Source organism: Coturnix japonica, chromosome 1 (assembly GCF_001577835.2).
Source record: "Coturnix japonica isolate 7356 chromosome 1, Coturnix japonica 2.1, whole genome shotgun sequence".
NCBI lineage: Eukaryota > Metazoa > Chordata > Aves > Galliformes > Phasianidae > Coturnix > Coturnix japonica.
The window spans coordinates 22,061,290-22,082,222 of record NC_029516.1 but is presented as its reverse complement, the minus strand read 5'-3'; the positions used below and the strand labels follow the sequence as shown (position 1 = coordinate 22,082,222).

The 20,933-nt window shown below is 37.5% G+C and overlaps 1 protein-coding gene across 1 annotated transcript in view; it reads left to right on the top strand.

Annotated features, from left to right (window-relative positions):
- Positions 1 to 20,933, top strand: part of CFTR (CF transmembrane conductance regulator) — a 76,544-nt gene that overhangs the window by 45,079 nt on the left and 10,532 nt on the right. Inside the window, exons 15-23 of the mRNA XM_015853538.2 lie at positions 57 to 185; positions 2,772 to 2,809; positions 4,229 to 4,482; positions 5,550 to 5,629; positions 8,713 to 8,863; positions 9,994 to 10,221; positions 11,557 to 11,657; positions 18,376 to 18,618; positions 20,334 to 20,489. Of these exons, the coding sequence (XP_015709024.1) occupies positions 57 to 185; positions 2,772 to 2,809; positions 4,229 to 4,482; positions 5,550 to 5,629; positions 8,713 to 8,863; positions 9,994 to 10,221; positions 11,557 to 11,657; positions 18,376 to 18,618; positions 20,334 to 20,489 (1,380 nt within the window). The remainder of the gene's footprint in view (positions 1 to 56; positions 186 to 2,771; positions 2,810 to 4,228; positions 4,483 to 5,549; positions 5,630 to 8,712; positions 8,864 to 9,993; positions 10,222 to 11,556; positions 11,658 to 18,375; positions 18,619 to 20,333; positions 20,490 to 20,933) is intronic.

Genomic DNA, 20,933 nt, shown 5'->3' with positions numbered 1-20,933 from the left:
TCTCACAAATAGGTACTATTGTCATTGTAACTGTGGTCTTATTAATTCTTTGGCAGGAATGCTTTACTGATGATGCTGAAAGCATGGGTACTGTTACCACATGGAACACTTATTTCAGATACATTACCATCCACAAAAGCTTGATTTTTGTACTAATTTTATGTGTGACTATCTTCTTACTTGAGGTAAGAAAATCTGTTCCCAGCGTCCTTTTCCTTCAAACAGTGTTTCTTCAAATAATGTTGTTTATGATAGAAGTACAAAATAAAGCATCAAGATGTGAGTTGATGCATGTATTGACCAGCAGCAATTGCTGTTAAAATGGTATTTTTTGGATATAATTTGACTACTGTTTAGAACATTGCTCACCGAAGATAATGATTAGTACATGGCAAAAGAAGACCCACCAACTCCAATTATCTTTGTTATTTCCTTCTGTGTTGTAAATAAATTGGTGTCCTGAGCTTGTCTCTTGTTCACAGGTGAATGAATTCCCATTGCCTATAAAAAGATACCTTTACAGAGCCTTGGGAATTCAACAAGTACACACATATCAGTCCTGGAGGGATGCTTTTAAAAATGAGTTATTAGCTTTTTACTCAGTGAAAGAAGGAAGGGTAATAATGCAGAAAGCCTCTGATGGCATTTAAAGATGAGATGTTCCTACAATGAGCAGAGAATACTTTTTTCCAAGTACAGTGGAAAACACTGTTAGAACATGTGCAGAAGAAATGCCTGATCATATACGCCTGATCACACAAATCTGACTATTTTACCTATAATGGCTGTTTTCTGCTTTTTGTCTTTTCTCAGGTTAGGAAATGCTTTTAATGTTATCTACTTAAACTTATAGTATCCTCTTTTATGATTAATATCCTAAATCAAGAGTTTTTTTCTATGGCATGAAATAAATTCCAGAGAAAAGGCTGGGATTAATGGGGACTGCATTGATATACCAACTTACAAAATATAGCACCATTTTCCCTCGACATTTTTCAGCACAAAAGAAGAATCCACTAGGAATATAGGATTACTTTTTGTCTGATTGTGCCAGTGAAGGGTTTTTAACAATTCTAGGCTGATATTTGACCTTCTTGTGGTGTCATCAAAGCTGGAGAAGGAGATGAGTGATAATATGCTGAATTTACAGTAATGTTGCATTCTGGATGACTAAATTAGTTCTTCTGGAACTGGTGACTTTGCATCTGGAGCTTGGGTCTTGTTTGAGATCCCACATTTTTAAGCCACTTCCAATAACAAAATTGAGCATTTTAATGTGTAGCTGTTCTTATTACGTAAGTTCTATTTTCATGGTGCGGAAAATGCCATTATAAACACACAACAGCAAAGTTAACTTTGCGGTGAATGCCTCTATATACAGTGTACATTTCTAGCAACAATTACAGGTTTTTGCTTTCTGAATTAGACTAAAAAGTTTTTAAATAATTCAAAAGCCTCATCTTCTAACTTAAAAAAATCTGATGGCAATGAATATCTATCCATCAGAGTTAAATTCCCCGGTGTAACTATCGCTTAAATAAAATCCATTGATAAGCTAATGGGCTGGGAGATATTCAGATAGCACAAACTATATAGCCTCTATTAAACCTCTGTGTATGAGATGAAATACCATGCAGGTTGTTGAGTATGTGGACTGCGCTCACCCTTCTAGCCTCAGGTGATGAAGAAAGTCTAGTGCTAGACACTGAAATATTGAACGAAGAGAGTAGAGTAGTAACAAGTAAATAGAAATTGGAATTTTAATAGCCTTCAGAACTGGATGGGACTATTGTGAAAATGCTTTCTATATGTTATTTTAGATTCAGAATGGATTGCTTTACATTACAGATCCCAAGGTGGGTTCACAGAGAACACCATAAATAGGCCATTGGTTGTACATTCTTTCTAGAGTTGTGGAGTGTGTATCTATGTGTGTGTAGCTCACTTGAGTGGCTCAAAACAAATTTCCTAGATGACAAATTTCCTAGATGTAGGACCCAGAGACCAGAGTTACTGAACTGGAGGAAGAGCAGTTATGTATGGAAACATTTAGAAAACTTTAGTATTCTCTTGCAACTCCACCTATCACTATCCAGAAGAAAGAAATGGTCCTTTCCTGGGAGGAATCAAGAACAGAATTCTGTTGAGAGACATAAAAATAGAAGCCTGATCCTTAATTTAAATTATCATGGCCCTTCTTTTGTTATTTCACATAAGACCTGGGAAAATTTATAGTTCCCAAGGATGGAGACTTTATGTGCTGAGGTGTTATCATAGCATATTACTGAACCAATGCCAAAGAATAGTAATGCAAGAGTAAAAATGTTAAAGGTTTTGAATTACTGCCTTTGAAGGTATTGGGAAAAAGACCTGATTTTTTATTTTTATTTTTTATTTATTGTTTTAAGAGTCATCAATAAATGTTAGCTTTTAAAACTTAAACTATGTTAAAGCATACACAGAATATTCCTTGTCATTCAGAGTGCATTAACCAGCCTTTGTTAACAGTATGGTAAAAAATGATAAAAGAATATTTAAGAACTCGAGTGCCTGATTGTAAAATGTAAATGTGGCTTTGCTAGTGGGGTGCACTAAATAGTTTCTGTGGAAGGAGAAGCTGATCTGACAGGGTTTTGTTTCAGGCATGTTTGATTTGCATACATTTACAATGCTCTTTCTCCAAACAGTTATAAAACAAAAAACCACAAAAAGTAGATGAGAAGATCATAATGTGACAAGACAAAAAAATTAACTGTTTTCTCTGATCACAGGTGGCTGCTTCTCTTGTTCTGTTACTATTTCTTCAAAAGTAAGTAGTTCTGATTATTTACTGAAGGACTGAGGAAACCTTCACATTGATTTTTGCTATACATAATTAATAACTTCTGCCAGAAGCCTGTATGGATGGGCACTAACTTAAGTTCAATAAAATGATTCATAGATGGAGGTGGTACCTTACACTGATTCTTCTCTACGTGCTAACATTTGTATGATTTGTGTCTTATTTCTGAATGCATAGCAGTGACAAAAACATTTCCTCAGTCAGCTCATTCTAGATGTGTGGACTTATTTCAGAATATGTTGCGGTTTGCTGTTGTCTTTCATTGATGCAGGATGAGACATTTGCTTAGGAATGTTTGAAGTAAACAATTTCTCTAGAGCTCTATGTAATATCTTCTGCTCAGCTAGAAACATTCCAAGATGTTGCAGGGTCCAGTAGATCAGGGTTAAAGCATGCTGAGCAGCAGTATGGCTTTTCCTGGGTTATTGTGATGGATTCTTCTTCTAGTCCTGTAGAACTAAGCCTGTATGTTCATGCATAGGAAATGCAGTCGTTAATTTTTATCTCCAATTAGTCTAGGTCACTATGGTTCTAGATTAAATTTTATCTTTGTAAAAACACTTCATTGCACAACAACAACATACTTCAGAAATTACTAAATACTGATAGGTACGAGCATCTCCAAAGATACGTGAAGGGAAGACTATGGCATATATTGCCTTGGCCCCTGAACACACAGAATAATTTTGTCTTACTGGCACTTGAGGCAGATCATTGTTTATATGATGGAGTGTGTCCAGAGGAGTGCCACAGAGGTGATCAGGGGGCTTAAGCACCTCTCCTGTGAGGAAAGGTTGAGGGAGTTGGGACTGTTTAACCTGGTGAAGTGAAGGCTCTGGGGAGACCTCACTGTGATCTTCCAGTACTTGAAAGGAGCTTATAAGCAGGAGGAGGACTGACTTTCTATGCAGATAGATAGTGACAGGTCAAGAGGGAATGGCTTTAAGCTGAAAGAGGGGAGGTTTGGGGTAGAAAGCAATTCTTCATTCCGAGGGTGGTGAGGCACTGGAACAGGCTGCCCAAAGAAGCTATAGATGCCCCATCCCTGGAGCTGTACAAGGACAGGATTGATGAGTTTCCAGGCAGTCTGTTCTAGTGGCTGGCAGCTCTGCTTATGGCAGGGGAGTTGAAGGTAGGTGATCTTTGAGGTCCCTTCCAACTCAAGCCATTGTACGATTCCATAATTTTATTTCATGGTATAGGATAATACATATAGGATAGGATATTTCATTGGATAATAATAATAAATGATGCTTAAACTATGTAACTAATCATTAACTTAGTTTTAAAAGAAATGAACGTTGCAGTACTATTTATTTAGTAGAGAAATTAAAAAGAAACTTGCAATTTCTGATAATGCATTTATTTTTTATTTATGTCACACAGTAAAGCTGCAAAAATAAATGAAACACAACCAGAAAACACTACCAGTGACAACCCTCCAGTGATCATCACTGACACCAGCTCCTACTACATGATTTATATTTATGTGGGAATTGCTGATACCCTGCTTGCCATGGGGATTTTTAGAGGCTTGCCCCTTGTGCATACACTGATAACGGTATCTAAAACTCTTCATCAGAAGATGGTGCATGCAGTTCTTTATGCACCTATGTCAACATTCAACTCTTTGAAAGCAGGTAACTTGGATGGGGACTAATTGACTTATGTATAGGCTTTATTTTAATTAAACAGTTTTTTTTTCTGCTAAAGGATACTGCTGTTTTCCTTTTAAACTGTCAGTCGAACTGAAGGATAAAAGTTTGCTACACAAAGTGAATCTTCTAATGGTTGCACTTACTTTAAGTATGACATATTTCAGTTGTCAGTTCTGATTCTGAAATAACACCTTCTAAGTTGGCATAGAATGAGAAAATTCATTGTTAGAAGTTTGAGGCAATAAAACCAGAAGAGGTTCTAATGAATAGCCTTTGTCTAAAACTGTAATAGAAAAGATATAGTCTAAAGATATGTGATGAATGACAAGGAATCAGATATGGATGATAAATAGCGCTTTATTTCATGAGCAGTCCTACTAAAATGGCATAAAACATCAGTTGGTGTGAACAATGGTATTCATATTCAAATTTGGCTCAGAAGTTGATATGGAGTTCATTACATAACTGGTGCAACAAGTTCTGTTCACTGCTGAATGTGAAATTCCTTTCCCATACCCTACTTAACAGGTACATGCTGGAGTACAGGAAGCACTGGTAAATGACAGTGTAACATAGGATCTTCCTTCATTTGCCCATTGTATTCTTAATTCTGTTCTTATTTTGTGGTTAACAAGTTATTTCTGCTCAGAAGCTAAGAAACTGGTGTAGAAACTAATAAAAACACTGATGTGCAAATGATGTGTATCAGCAAAGCCTGATGCACAAAAGGTACAGACTTTATGGCAACTGTCCATGTTTCTGTCCTGTTTTACATGTTAGTTTGTTTTAACTATATATTTATTATTTTTTTTTCCGGGATTTTTTATGAGATTCCAAGACCTGAAACAGAAATTGTAGAATCAAATTTGTTAATGATACAGCTCCATTTAGCTGTAATGGAATTGCTTGTACTAGAATAAATCTCGTACTTACCTCTAGTATTTTGTCTTTAGAAATACAAATGTTCTGTTTGTTCTGTACAAGGCAGGATTTTGTGGGGAGAGTGTTAAAGTGTTTTCTTTCTTTCTTTCTTTATTCTTAATCCATAGGTGGGATACTCAACAGATTCTCTAAAGATACAGCGATACTGGATGATTTACTTCCACTGACAGTATTTGATCTCATTCAGGTTTGTAGAATAGAAGTTCTCAATTTTGATGTCTTTTGGCATTGTAAAGTTTCGGTTGTGCACCAAGGAAAATATATAATGAGAAGAACTAATGACAGGAATTAAATGCCAACACTCTCTTTCTTTCACTCCGTGTGTCTGTTTACATAGCTGCTTATCTTGCAGGTTAACTTCATTGCTTCTGTTTTTGAGTTCTTGCCCATACGTCTACCTATACTCTTTGTGCAAACTGCTTTCGAGTACTCAGGCTCAGAAACATTTTTGCCCTGCAGTTCCCTTCAGTACAAGACCACATTCACCTTCAAAGACGTGAAGGGCATTCCTTGGTTCCTTTCAGTTTTTTGGATCAGGATGAATGTAGACCGTGAGGCCCTTGTTAACTGCTTGTTATGAAAGACAGCTTTTGGGGTCAGGAATTCTTTGGAGGAATTTTATGTCCTAAGAGTTCTGCAGAATTTCATTTTATTTTTAATGGCAGTGCCTGGTGCCATTGTAGCTGCTGGGAAACTCCACACATTGCCAGATCTCGATGAGCTTTGAATAACCTCCAGTACATTCACACTGAAGAGAACACTGAAGAAATATGGAGACAGAGACAGTTCCTGTGCTTTTTAAGGGGGCTGCCTTCCTTTGTTCCTCATCCTTTCTATTCTGAGGCTCTGTGGCTCAGTATGGATCCCAGCTCATTTCAGTGGTGTCCCAGCACTGCTGTTGACACGCTCCATCTGTTAATTTGCTCTGATTTGCAGTCCTTACAAACATGATGATCTGGTTAAAAACAAGTCCCTTTTCCTGTATTATTGTTAGTAATTGGTAACTTTACCTCTTGACCTTAGGGAGGCAAGTGCAGCTCCACCTTAAGAAGTTCAAGAAAATAACAGCATTACTTTGTGCAATGCTGAAGTCGTGAATCATTGCTGAATGAGTAAACATGGACATTAAACCATTCTCTGATTTGCTGATCTCATCTTCAGCTTGAATAGTATTCATTACTGTCTCTTCTGGTGTGGTTTTTTTTGTTGTTGTTTCTGACATTGTGGATCTGCCATGGAGGAGTTACTCCAAGCTGGATTTTGTTAGTCCCATCAAACTCTGTGCCAAATTCTGGCCTCCATCCCAGCCCTAAAAGATCATCATCTGAGCACAGTCTTCTGGCTTTTAATTGATCTTCATTAACTCTCTGCTGGAATTCCTTGAGCATTTACCATTGTAGCCAGCTTTTTATATTCAGCTTTTTAGTGAAAGAGGTGTTGGACCTGCAGTAGAACTATATGGCATGATCATGGTCTTTGCAAAATTTAAGTAAACATTGGAAATGGGAATTAGATCAGTCACAGTGTTACTCTGTGATCTCAAGTAACCTAAGACCTGTATAATTTGGCAGATATCATTTGAATAACTCATTTTCTTAATAGTAAAATACAGAAAAGGTACTAAATTCTGCAGTTCGAAATAATGAATAAAAACAAATTCATTCTTATGTTTCTACTGACCAGTGCTATACAGCCTGTACAAGCACAACACACGTTTCAGCATTCTTTTAATAGAAAAGGGTAAAGTAAGGAAAGAAATCTTTAATTAGTTCATCTGTAAATTTTTGTTCATACACTTTGATACTGCCATTGCACTGATTGTATTTCCCGCGTAGGGTGGGAAGCCTACGTTGAATATTAAATGCTAGTCTGGCTCTGAAAAACATCAGACTTGAAATAGTGGAAATTCAAATCATTTCCTTGAAACCATGTAGAAGTAATAGCTAACGCACCAACAGCATGTATCTTCTTAATGTGAAATTAGCCCTGTTTTCCAACTATTTCTTTGTTGAGATAATGGGCATAAACTGGAACACAAGAGGTCCTGTTTGAGCAACAGGAAGCACTACAGTGCTGTGTGGTTAACTGAGAACTGACACAGTTTCTTCCTTAGAGATCTTCAAAAGCTGCCTGCATGTGGTCCTGGGCATCTTGCTCTGGGCATGGGTTGGACCATATGGACCCAGAGTTCCCTTTGATTCTGTGAGCTGGTCAGTTACAGTGGTGTTTCAATGTGGTCATCATTTTGTTGAAACTGTACATTTGTAGTTGCCTTCTGCTGATAAGTTTGCAAGTTGAAGTAATTAAGTGTGAAAGGCAACGCCCTGATATGAAAAAGAGCTTTGCTATTCTGCATACATGGATGTATTTGTGTTTCATTGATTCAGGTATGGAACAGGAACAGCCCAAGTGCTTAAAGTGCTTCTAGAGTAAAGACTAACTTGTCTTAAATAAATCTGTCTGGAGATACTGAGGATGAAGTCTCAGGAGGATGGTAGTAGTCTCTGGTAGATTAAATAGATTAACTTGAATGATTTTTCCCTTTTGAGCCATCTGTCACCTTAAAACATCTTCTTTTTTAACTTCCTGAAACTAACTTTTCATTCTGGAAGTCCTTTCACAACTCGTCTCCTGTCTTCTGATCAAGATGACTAGAATCAGGGGTTTCATATGTAGGTTACGGTCCCTTGCACAATTTATGATGCAACCTTTCACATTTTTTCTGACCCTTGGAAAAACTGATTGGCCCAGAATTGGCAGGAGAGAGGCACTCAGCTTCTGACCTCCTGGCACACCTAGCCCAGACAGGACGGGGTCAGCATCAGTAGGTCTGAAAGATGATATAGCAAGTATCATTCTTACCTTTTTAACTGAAGAGTGAGTACATAGCTACTGTTCTTGTTCTTGTGTGTATATGTTTGGCTTCATAATTTAGAAGTTTGCAATACTAATATTGTCTCTGCTAGAGAAAATTATCCATGCTTTATATGATGTTATGATGTGGAATACTGATAGCAAAATTACAAAACCATGACATTATGTCTTCCATGTATTAGGAAAGGTAGACATTCCTACAGGTTGTGGATCTGGTCTCAGTTATTCATGATCTTTTCATGAAGGCTTGTTCTCAGCTGCAAGTACTACTTAAGTTAGCTCTTTATGGTTATCAAAACAATACGTAGTTGATGTGGGAAGGAAATTCATCACCGATCTCTAGTCTATAAAATGACACGTTTACTATATCAATAGTATTTTTCTTTCATTCTACAGTTATTACTGATTGTGATTGGCGCTATAACAGTAGTCTCAATATTACAACCCTACATCTTCCTGGCATCAGTGCCTGTGATAGCAGCCTTTATTGTGTTAAGGGCATACTTCCTCCACACTTCTCAGCAGCTGAAACAACTGGAATCTGAAGGTATGAGCAACAAAATTGGTAGACTACTAAATCCAGCACAAATCAATTGAGAAGTGATTCACCCTGTCACCTCTTCTTTGTCTTTTCTCTTGTAAGATGCCCTTGTCTCTGGTAGTAGAACACTTATCTCCTCAAAAGCACTGCTTTTACTGATCCAGCCAATACTGAGTGCTCTGCTGCCAAAGAACAATGGAGAAGACCTCTTTAAAGCTGGGCTTTAACACCACTGCAGCTGAAAACAAATAAAGTCCTGAAATACAATTTTCTTGAGAGTAAATTTAACGTGAAAAATTATGATCAGATTTAGTATGTGCCTCACAAGTTTGTTTCCTTATGAGAAAACTTTAGAATCTCCATACATTTCTTTTAGGAGTGTAAATAATTCTTTTTTTTTCTTTCTTTTTTTTTTTTTTTCTGGATAAGTAATTTGACTAAATTTCTTCCTCTCCCCCATTATCAGACTAACATATTCCCAATAAAATGGAAAAACTGATTCCGAAGTGCAGGTTTGCAGATCAGGACTGTGGTCTGACATTACAAAGGATTGGCAGGATCTGACAGTGCTCAGTCCATTGTGAATCATTTTGCCTTTTATTCATGCATAACTTTAAATTTGCTCAGTTATAAATCTAAATTTCTTTCATACTTTGAGGGGTTTAGCATTGGCACTCCACTTTCTACGCAATGCAGGGTCTCCTTAAAATTAGCACCATGGCAGGAGAGTGGAATCCAGAGCATTTAAGTACTTTCTCTGTGCTAAAAAAGAACCATACTAACTTGATGGAGTTGTCAGAATTGTAGGAATTAATACTGACTGGGGAGAAGCCTTCTTTCTATTGTGATGTCTTATAGCTGACCAGAAGTTTCTCCAAGTAGTATGCTGACTATGAGGAATTAATGTGGTTACTTGCTGGCAAGACACTGAATGGAGCTTCAACCCATTCATGCAAATGCTGTTGTGTATCCTCTGCTAGGATTACTTCAACCATATATACCAACAACATAGATAAATTAAACCAGTGACAGTAGTTACACTGCTAGGAGACAGAGCACAGGGCTGTGGACTTGTATTACATCAAAAGTATTTTCTTATGAGTGTTCATGATGTTTGTAATTTAAACACTTCACAGCTCGGAGTCCAATATTCACACATCTTGTTACAAGCTTAAAAGGACTGTGGACGCTGAGAGCTTTTGGGCGGCAGCCTTACTTTGAAACCCTCTTTCACAAGGCTCTGAACCTACACACGGCAAACTGGTTCCTCTACCTGTCAACTCTACGCTGGTTTCAGATGAGGATAGAAATGATTTTTGTTGTCTTTTTCAGTGCAGTGGCATTCATCTCTATCATAACCACAGGTACAGTAACTTTACTGGATTACATTTACTGAAATGAAAGTTTTGCCTCTGTGTAATATCTCATCTGTGGACACTTCTGATGAAAATAAACCACTGCACAGTCCTGCATACATTGCAGTCACTGATGTAAGAATGTCAGAGAGAAGAAACTGTGTTTTACTGAAAATAGAAGTTTTACCACAGTTATCTGCTATTGTAGAAGGCTCCGTGAAGGGATTAGTTTGCAAATAATATCTGAGGGGCTGCAACTTTCTTTTTTGCCCCTAGCTGCTGTGAAAGCAATCTGGTAGCTTCTAAACCACATAAACATAACCACATGGATGTACTGAAACGCTTGGATGGTGATTACTATCTATATAGCTCAAAGTTTTTTAGTAAATTGAGGTTAAGGTTCCCCTCTTTTTACAGATGGCTGAGTAAAAATGGAAAGATTTAATGTCCTCTTAAAGCCACATCAGTAGTGGAACTACTCATTCAGTTTTTTAATTCCTGTGTGCTGGCCCATTTTCTGATGTGAAGTTTTTCAAATGCCATTAAAAATCCCCTCAGAGTGGCTCACCACCCCTAGTAAACACAGTATACCAAAGGAGGAACACTATATACCTTACTGTTCTACCTGGATGCTGGGCAAGGCAGAGCCAGTCTCTGACAAGCAGAGTAGGAGCTGAAAGTACCCAATGAAAACTGAATAATTCAGCTTTGTGGAAAAATTCTGCAAATCTTGATACAAATAACTTTCAAAAGAGTTTTTAACTCTGTGTGCTCTCATTTACATTGTTTGATTTCCATTCTCAGGCATTAGACTCCCTCTCCCGTTTTACACTGAACTTTTTGTTCAGGATCAGTGTTACAACAGCTGATGAGCAAGAAGTCAGTGACTTTGAGAATGGAGTTTTTTATGCTAACAATATCTGAGTTTCATATATTTTATACTTTGCTTGATCATATGTACTGTACCAGATCTGGAGGTTGGTGGCCCTGGCTGCATCAGGGAGGGTTGTAGCTTGATGATCCCGGGGATCCCTTCCAATTCAACCCATTCTGTGATTCTATGATTATGTGATTCTGTGATAGAAAGATTTAATTGCAAAAGCAAGATCAGGGTTTTTAGTGAATTCATTGACAGAACCAGCAGTTTAATTATGACTAAGCTGTCAATCCTCCTGTATAACCAACAAATCCATGCTTGTTTTTCCATGAAATAAAAGAGAATTTGAGCATATATTTTAAGATATTATATGGATCTTACATGCAATGGATGAAATATATATTCATTTTCTGATCTCCGTTGGCCTTTTGTTTTCATATACAGTAAATCTATTTTTCCCTCTGCAGGTGATGGACCAGGTAGAGTGGGCATTATTCTTACTTTAGCCATGAACATCATGGGAACCTTGCAGTGGGCAGTAAACTCAAGCATCGATGTGGACAGCTTGGTAAGCATAAAGTGTAGTCTGCTATGATTTGTTTGTTTTGAGGAGTTGCTTTAATTTGTTGGTTCTGGGTGTTCATTGAGTTGTTATCAGACCTGTATATCAATCAAAAGTGAAAAAATTTCCCTTACATCTTTCACAGCAACCTCCTGGCTCTGGGAGAGCACCAAGTTTTTTCATGATCAAAAATGCTCCTGGATGAGAAAAGGGAACAGCAAATGCTTGTGCTTGAGGACTCAGATTGCATGGCTGCTAAGGGAAAGCATATGAAAGACCTGGAGTTGCTTTCTTATGGTCATATACCCAACCAAACCTTGGTCAACTTAAGGGCTGTGCACAGCAGATTTCAGTGGATGAGGCTGAGCTCCTTTGCATGCAAAATCAGAAGCAATTTGATAATCATTCCTAGACTTAACTGGTGGCCTTTTTATGGTTTTGTTTAGAATAACTTATGAAATAAGGCTTTGGAGTTGGACTTGTTGATCTCATTAATTTGTGTAGTTAGTTCATTAACTGAGACTGACTTTAAGCTTTAAGAAAGAACATTTGACAGGATTATATCATCATCACCTGTTTTCTGAGATGTCAGAAGCAGACAGGAAACTCATAAAAGAATACATTTGTTATGGTGGTTTTCATCATAATTGAGCCCACATGTTTTGATATGTTATTTTAAATGTAGTCAATTCCCTCTTACAATTAAGGCACTCCAGGACTGATTTCAGACAGAGTTCTTGTGGCAAAATTCATTTAAACCCCAAATACATCTATTAAGAAAAAAAATCTGAGATAAAAATCCTTTGCATCCAGTCACACCTTCTCTGAATCCTAAAGTATCTTCTCAAGCCAAGCATTGGAAAACACTGGAAAACAAATAACTTTCACAGGCAACAATAAGATCCTGATTAGCTGAAATGAATTGTTTAAAAAAAAATGGAGGAGATTCATTTTGTAAATCAGTGATTCAATCACCCTCATCCTGAAGGAAATCCTTAAGAGCTCCAAAACTGGGAATAAACCACTCACATCTAATCTCTTGCTGACACATACAATTGGTGATAGTCCAGAAAGCTGACTGCCATTCAGGGACACATTTTTTCCCTATCCACCAATTGTTTTATGATGATTCTTTCTTCAGTTGTTAGTACAGGCTGTCTTGAAGGGCAGGCAGTTTGTGCAAGGGCTTGTTTGCCAAAACTGCGAGACAACCCAAACTGTAGTTCTGTGACTGATACAAAGAAAAACGTGCTATTGGTGCAGCGTGGCACTGAACATTTGATGAACTCTCTTGTATAAACTCAATTTTATCCCTATATGGCATAATGGGGTCACTGAAATATCACAGTCTTGTGATTTGAACACAGAAGTGTGTTCATTCGTACTGTGTAGTGCAAATTGAGGATGTTTCACAGAAGAGCACAGAAAATCTTGCTATAGGATTGAGAGGGTACTAGACACACTAGCGTTTTAATAAAGAACTTCCCCCTTTTACAAATACATTGATACTAAACTGTAGTTATTAGGAAGTAAATCCCTTTCCCCTGAAAGAAAAGGCTGCAAATTGCCTTACATGTTTGTGACTTCTCTCTGTATTAAGACAAACTAGTATATAGGAGCACCAGTTCTATTAGTGACAGTCTTCTAAAGGTGCAGCTGTTTATAGATAGATACTGTGGTCTTGTTTTGGTAATGGATTGCTGCCCACCCCCATCCCATGGATGTTTAAGTATCCCAGTTGCCAAGCTCATAGATACTGCTGGCAGAATGGTTTCCTGACATTGAAAAGCTGCTTCTGTGCACAAACAAATAAGAACAGCTTTGTGATTTCAAGGCAATAAAACGGCTTCACTGGGTAATTCAGATATATTATTTCCTACCCTTTGTCTACATTTGACACTTCCCTCTTTAAAGATCTTTACAGTTAGTTGGTTAAGGATGTCCTGTGAAGGCTTGCATGTGTGCCTGGCTTAGTGTTCTGTGCTGGTTACATTTCTCTCAGGGGATACTCTGAGCTCCCAGTTGCATCAGATTGGCGAGAACTGACACATCTCTGTGTGCCTCCAGTTACCAATATGCACACACTGCTCTGAGTGAGATCACTTATGCCCTTCTGAGAGCACCTGTGATGTCCATGCTTACAAGGCAGCACACAAGTGTGCCTGAGTGTACACAGTTACAGAGGGTTGACAGATAAGTTGGTGTTTTCTCCAAGTGACTGAAGAATACTGACCAAACAGATAAGTAGGGGGATAATTTGACCTTATTTCACATATCTGCCTTCTTGACCTTCTGTGATGCTGGCATATGTTTTCAAGCAGTCTGAGAATCTAGGTGGATTTTTGTTTTTACGTACACAGCTATTCTTGTCTTTGGAGGGACTTCTGTTCATCTTTATTTGGCTCTCACTGGAAAATCTCCATTGTCTTTTAATACCCCATAATGGTTTTGGCACCGCGTTTCCTACAGTCCCAATACTTTATCTGCTCTGGTGTTTCTTTTTTTCTTTTTTTAACATATGTGGTCACTCTGACAGCTGCCCATTGTTTCATTTAGAGCTAGCAGCTGGGCTAGATTTATCTCCTCACTTTGATCATTTCTGCTAATACCCCTTTAACTTGTTGTCAGTCTTTTTCTTGGCCCTCCAGACAGTCTTACAATATTTTTTACTTTTTCCTTTATTAGGAAGTAAATAAAAAAATAAGTTTTCCATTAAGTGTTCCCTTTGCAGATAAGCATTGGCTAGTCCAGGTGGAATGCTTTAATGCTTTACAAACCTTCTCCTTCTCTGATGTGTATCCTGCAGTAGCAGCGCTAAAACTGGGAAGGACAATTCCTTTCATCAGGGAGCAAGAAATTGTCACGCTTTCATTATTGACAAGATTACTTATGTAAGGAGATCAAAAAGAGTTCCCCAAAGAGATATTAAGAATGTACTTGCTACACTACGTTGTGCTCCACCTTGTGTATCACTGGTGCTGGGGAACTAAAGTTGTACATGATAAAGAAGACCATAGAAAAAAAACAGGATTGTGAAAAATAATGGTTGTTTTATGTTGGGTTTTCATACTTTCATTTTTCCATGCTAGTTCTCTCTTAACCTGTTCAGTTGGTAATTTTTAACTGGAAAAGGATATATGTATGGTCTTCAGAAAACCTGAAAACTGTTATTTAATCTGGTAAGTCTTTAGTACTTTCTAGACTGTATGATCTACACCAGAATAGCAGCTCTCAGAATGAGCTGCAGTCATACAGGGGCTGACAAAATCTAGAAACAAAAGAGAGAAAAAAAATATCTGTATAAGTTTGAACTAAGTATGGAATAGGAATATATGAATCATTGAATATCTCCCTGGTTTGGAGAAAGTAACTGCTGTTTTTCTAACATTAAAATACAGAGCCTTATGGAACTGATTGTATTAGATTACTTGTGAAAAAAACCCTACTCCTTCCACATTCTGGAAGTATATATTACTTAATAATATTATGAATTCTCATCCCACATTAAGAATAGTTTAAGTGATATTAATGAGAAAGTAAATTAAAGATTTTGTAATGCTGATAAAGTCTCAGTAAAATACAATTATTCAAGGCTAAAAATAGTGTATTATACTCTCAATGTTTTTAGCTGAAAGTAGTAAATATACTCCTTCATTCTCAAGCATTAGTTGGAGAATGTGAATATAGCAGTTAAATTGCTGATGGGAATAATAGATAAGAAACTTTCTGTCACCTACATTATGACTGTCATTATGAATGACAGAAAATTTCAGTCTCTGAAAGGAAGAATGGATATCATTGTAAAATGTTACTGACATTTATGCTGCATTCTGCCCAGATCTAAATCGTAATGCAAATTACAGAACCAGGAAAGCATCTTCTCAATTGATTTAAAGTTCTAAGCTGTCTAAAATATCTTCACGTATGAAGTGAGTGATAAATTTGTCAGGGGAGCTAGATTATGGAGATTAAATTTTATAAGGCAAGATTCTTTGGCCAGATGGCTGCCAAGCAGATTTGAGCTGATGTGTAATGCTGGGATCTCTTGGACACTTATGGGGATTCCCTTTTTTTTGTACAGAATTTAATTGCTCTTTGTTAAGCCAAGAAAGAAGCTCTGATATTTCTGCAGATGCAATATGTCTAAAAATATAAGATTTCTGGGAATAAAGAAAAAGATACTAACACCAGTTAAAGTGAATGCATGGTGTTTGTTATTGGGGTTTACTGAGTGCAGTCAGAAAGAATAAAATGGCCTGTCTCATCCAAATTCTTCCTTTTGTATGATCAAAATGAGAACACATTCATACGTTAACGTAATGATGGCTGTGCCTTCCCATCTTGCACAGTAATTAAAAATTGCAATCAATAGGCTGCCATGGTAGCACACTTTTCGAAACTTCTGTCACAGTTCTGTTTATAGATGCTAAGAGAGCTAAGCAAATTTCCCAGTATTTTCATGCAGTATATATTTGCTTCTGCATGGAAAATCCACTGAATGAGATTTATCAGTCTGAAGAGATGAGCAGGAAGGAAGTAGCGTGAGTTTACTGAAGGGATGCAAAAGCAGATTAATAAGGTCAAAAATGTACAAAGATGTTTCTGTAATATCATTTAAGAGCAATACGATACTGGGAGCACATATTAGAGAATAAATACTCATAATAAGGCCTAAATCCTCTTGGATGCTATAGTTACGTGTGTATTTACGTATTTATTTTGCTAAAGACTTAAAGGCCAATAAGAATTGATAGTACCTTATAGTTTACTCTTGTTTTCAAAAGTAAAATTCTGATAGAATAAAGACTAGTTAAAAAGATTAGGTGGACTAAGGTGCCTACAATCTGCAGTGCAGGGAAGCTCACCTATTTTTGAAGCGAGGGGTACAGTCAGTGGAGAAACACATACAACATCAGTGATTTGGTCCATCTAAAACTAGAAACTTTAACTAAACACGATTGGGTTCTGCAGTTTGGCATTTCAGTTAAACCTGCAAAATGGGGCTGGAATAGCACATACCAATACACTCAGGCTGGATGGGACTGGACATCCCACTCCAGAGTTCAGAAAGAATTGTCTGAAAATCTGTCCATCAGTAACCACAGCTTTGAATGAATCCACCAGCCTGGCAGTGGTGGCATGTGATTGAGAAACTAATGTTTCTTCGGGTTGAGAAAGAGAGATCAGAAGGCAATGATCCCACCATCAGTTTGTTAGTCTGATGGCAGCAATCTTTAGAAACTATATTGAAGATGTAACTGAAGATGCCAAGCTTACAGAGGGAATAAACTCAGATGTGCTGAAATTAGGATGTGTTAGAATAACTTGATAATTGTGTTTGATGATTTATTTTCTGGACAAAAGTCATGTAGTAAATCTCATCTGTCTTCAGGAAAGCATTGGCTATGGCTCTGTTTCAGAAGTCATGTAAATGAACGAGATCAGGATTATTGCAAGAACTGTAAACTAGTTAATGAGTTAGATAGAAAGGAAATGGCATTAAGCTGTAGGTATTAAGCTAGAGGGAGGCTACTCAACAAAGATTAGGTTTGTGACTGAGCTTGTTTTAATCTTTTTCTAATGCTCTCAATGAAAAGAAAAAAGGTGTGTTGAAGAAAACTGCCAAAGGCACAGGGCTGAAAGGCAGCGTCAGCATGAAGAACACTGAGAGTTAAAGGTATTAGGTGACCTCAGATGACAAATATGAAACAGATTTCAGTCAACAAAGTAGAAAGGCTTAAACTTAGGAACTGCTAATAATAACCTCTTTTGTAAGTAAGGATCTCTTCAGTTAGAAATGTCTAAAGTGAAGGAAAGCTTGGCCAACCACTGCTTGGTTACAGGGTGACTGTAAGATGTGACTGTGAAGAAAAGAATGTATATGATCCTAAGATGTGTTAATCAAGATATTCCTTGATATAGATAGGAAAGTATTGGCACTTTAGTACAGCATTCCTGTAAATGCCATGCAAAATGTATCAGAACTGTATAAGTTCTGATCAGACAGGAAAGATTAATTTGAACTGGAAGGTCTGGGGAAGGAGAACATATGTTCAGAAAGAGGCTTAAACCTGGATTTTCTTTAGGCTTGGAGAATGAAGGGTGACTGGATCTAAGATGGCCCTCCATTAGTTAAAGGGGAAAGCAATTAGGGAAAAAGAACTTTAGGACTTAAAATTTACTAGTGCCCAAGAACAAACTTGTCCATACACTTAAAAATATATTTTATGAGCACCTGTCCAGTGACGTTCTTGCAAAGGAGACAAATTGACTTTTTATTATCTGATCCTTGGCCTATTCAAATTCCATGCATTCTGCTTATCTTTGAAGATTAATCATTATTCAAGGAAATTCAGTTTTCAAGTAGAGCAACCCCATATGGGAGGAAGAAGCTGAAGACTCCAAGATTGCTTACGTGATCATTGATTTCAGATGTACAGCTTATCTGTCTGCTGTTTTTACTATACATTATAAAAGTAAAGAGAGCTATTGTGCTCATTTAAGAATAAAAGAAGGGGAATTAAATGTTTGGCCAACATTATCATTGTACAAGAAAAAATAATTTAGAGTTCTGTAAAAGAAGTACCTTACCTTTTAAAGTTATACAGCAGTATAACTTACACAGAAAAGAGACTTGCTATTCTGGATGGAAATTAGGAATAATTGGATTTTGTTTGCTTTGATAGCTTAGTACAATTAGAATAATGTTTGTTTTCATTCCTAGATGCGGTCTGTCAGCCGAATATTTAAATTTATTGACATGCCAACAGAGGAGATGAAAACCATTAAGCCACAGAAGAATAACCAGTTTTCAGATGCCCTTATAATTGAAAACAGGCATGTCAAGGACGAGAAGAACTGGCCATCCGGGGGACAAATGACTGTGACGGACCTTACAGCCAGATACACTGAAGGAGGAACTGCTGTCTTAGAAAACATTTCCTTTTCAATCAGTTCAGGGCAGACGGTGAGACTCTGCTTTGTTGTGTTTGGTCTGATTTCTATTAGGCTTTACTATGGAAGTGTCATTATACAACTATTTACTGACTTAGTAAGTTTTTGTAGATAGAAGCAGGAAAATATTGAAGAACAAAACAATCATCTAAATCACCTGAATGACAGAAATGTCTTCTGCCTCTTATTAAAAAGAGCTCATCTCTAGTATGATTAGCTATGCACAAAAATAGTAAGGAAATTTGACTTAATTATCCTAGAAATCTTGAAGCTGTTTGTACCTTAGTGAAGCAAGATGAGGAGTTTTCCTGACCAAGAGGAGAATAATACACAGATGATAAAATATTTCTGCAGCAGTTCTTCACATCTTTTTTCTGTGCTTGAAGTTGGCCTCCTCCTCCTATGGACAGAGAAGTGTGCAAATGCTAGGGGCAGACTGACCCAGGTGGAACGGGACATGAAAGAATACTGGCCAGCGTGCCAAGGGTAATGCACCAGCGGCTCGGTGCTCAGAGGGACCTTCCATGGGTGCCGTGGGCTGTGCCAAATTATTATAGAGCAAATGATAAGCAGTTCTATTCTTTAAAAGGCTTACGAACCTCTAAATAATCTTCATGCATGCTTGGATTTACATTCAGGGAAGAATTTTATTTTCAGGGCAGCGCTTAGGCAGATGTCGGACTCTTCACTTGAAGTTCATGCAAAGATTCCTGAGCTGAAGCTGTATGGATGAAGAGCCAGTTTTAACTCTGACACCTAGATGAGAAAACAGGTTCAGCAACAATGCCTTGCCTTGCCATGAGGCAGCTCTTAGGTCCTACTTTGAGCAGCACCTGCCTTCCAGAGCTGATAGATCTATATTGGTTTATATGTTTCATTTCTAAGTTTGAGGGCACTGCTATTTTGGTAATAGAGTTCCTGTAGCATCATCTTGAAACAGCTGTGCCTTCCAAAGAGAAGCAGTCTGTGATTTCTGGACTGCGATGTGTGGGTGCTTCTGTAGTCTGCTTGATTTACTTCCTGGATAATTCTTTGAAGCAATGGAGTAATGGAAATGAAAGATACTTTTGTACTGTACACTTCTGAGGCAAAACAATTAAAACAAAGATCCCTTTTACAATGACTATGATTTAGAAATGTTATCCAATGCCAGTGATGAACCCTGTATGCAGAGGTAGTGTTTCCAGAATGAGTGTGTTCCTTAAACCAAAGAGAGGTGTTTCTGCCTTGTAGTGAAGGAAGCAGGAAAGGGGAGAACTCCCATCATAGACCTTTGCTTGTCTTGTTTGGCCTGAGGCACTGTAATGGAAAGGATGTCAGGCAATAGGAAGGGTCCTCATGTCACCTCACCACCTTCACATTTATATTGTCATTGTTCGAATGACATTCTGCATTAGCTGTGTAAAATTCAGCCAGAGTCTCAGCTTTGGGTGGTGGTCACAAAATATGAAATAATATATAAGAAAATTTCTGTTCTTCAGATAAGTACAGACTCGTGGATTTACCTTCTTAGTTGATTCTGAAGGTTTACACTAACAAAACAGAGTCTGGTGCAGTGTTTCATTAAGCCCTTGCTGTAGACTTTAATTACTTCCAAATGAACAACCTACACTATCCCACTGACATCAGTTTGGATTGCTCTCCACTATTAAGATCTCTAAATGCTGCTGCCTTGGTCTATGGTTAATATATAAGCAATATTAAGTGCTTGCTTTTGTTAATTTGCAGGTGGGCCTTTTAGGAAGAACTGGCTCAGGAAAAAGCACTTTACTTTTTGCATTTTTAAGACTGCTGAATACAGAAGGGGATATTCAGATTGATGGTGTCTCCTGGAACACTGTCAGCTTGCAGCAATGGAGGAAGGCCTTCGGAGTGATTCCTCAGGTAATGAGAACAGTTTACAGGCAGCAAAAGGGCCTTTATTTTTTCATTTTTTGATTGTATACTAATATGCACATAGATACATTTAAGCTGAAAGCAAGTTGTTTTATGCCAAGGAACAGAAAAAATGCACAGGATTTGTTAAGACAGTTGGATGGATGAATGTGATAATTTGCTGTAAAATCTACATTTTGAGTATTTCTATGTCGCTCACACAAGAACTCTTACACAAATGAGAAGGTACAGTACCCTCAAATAAAAGAGTTGGTAGTTGGCTTCTCTCTGCCTCTGAAATGGATGACATGTCATGATTTGAAATAAGATAGTGCCATCTAAAGTAAAAAATTATAGTCAGTGATGTTCTCACCTCCTGTGTTCTGAAACCTTACATCATGTATTATGGTTAATTTGTGAAAACAATACACTGCCTGTTTTCTTAGATAGGTC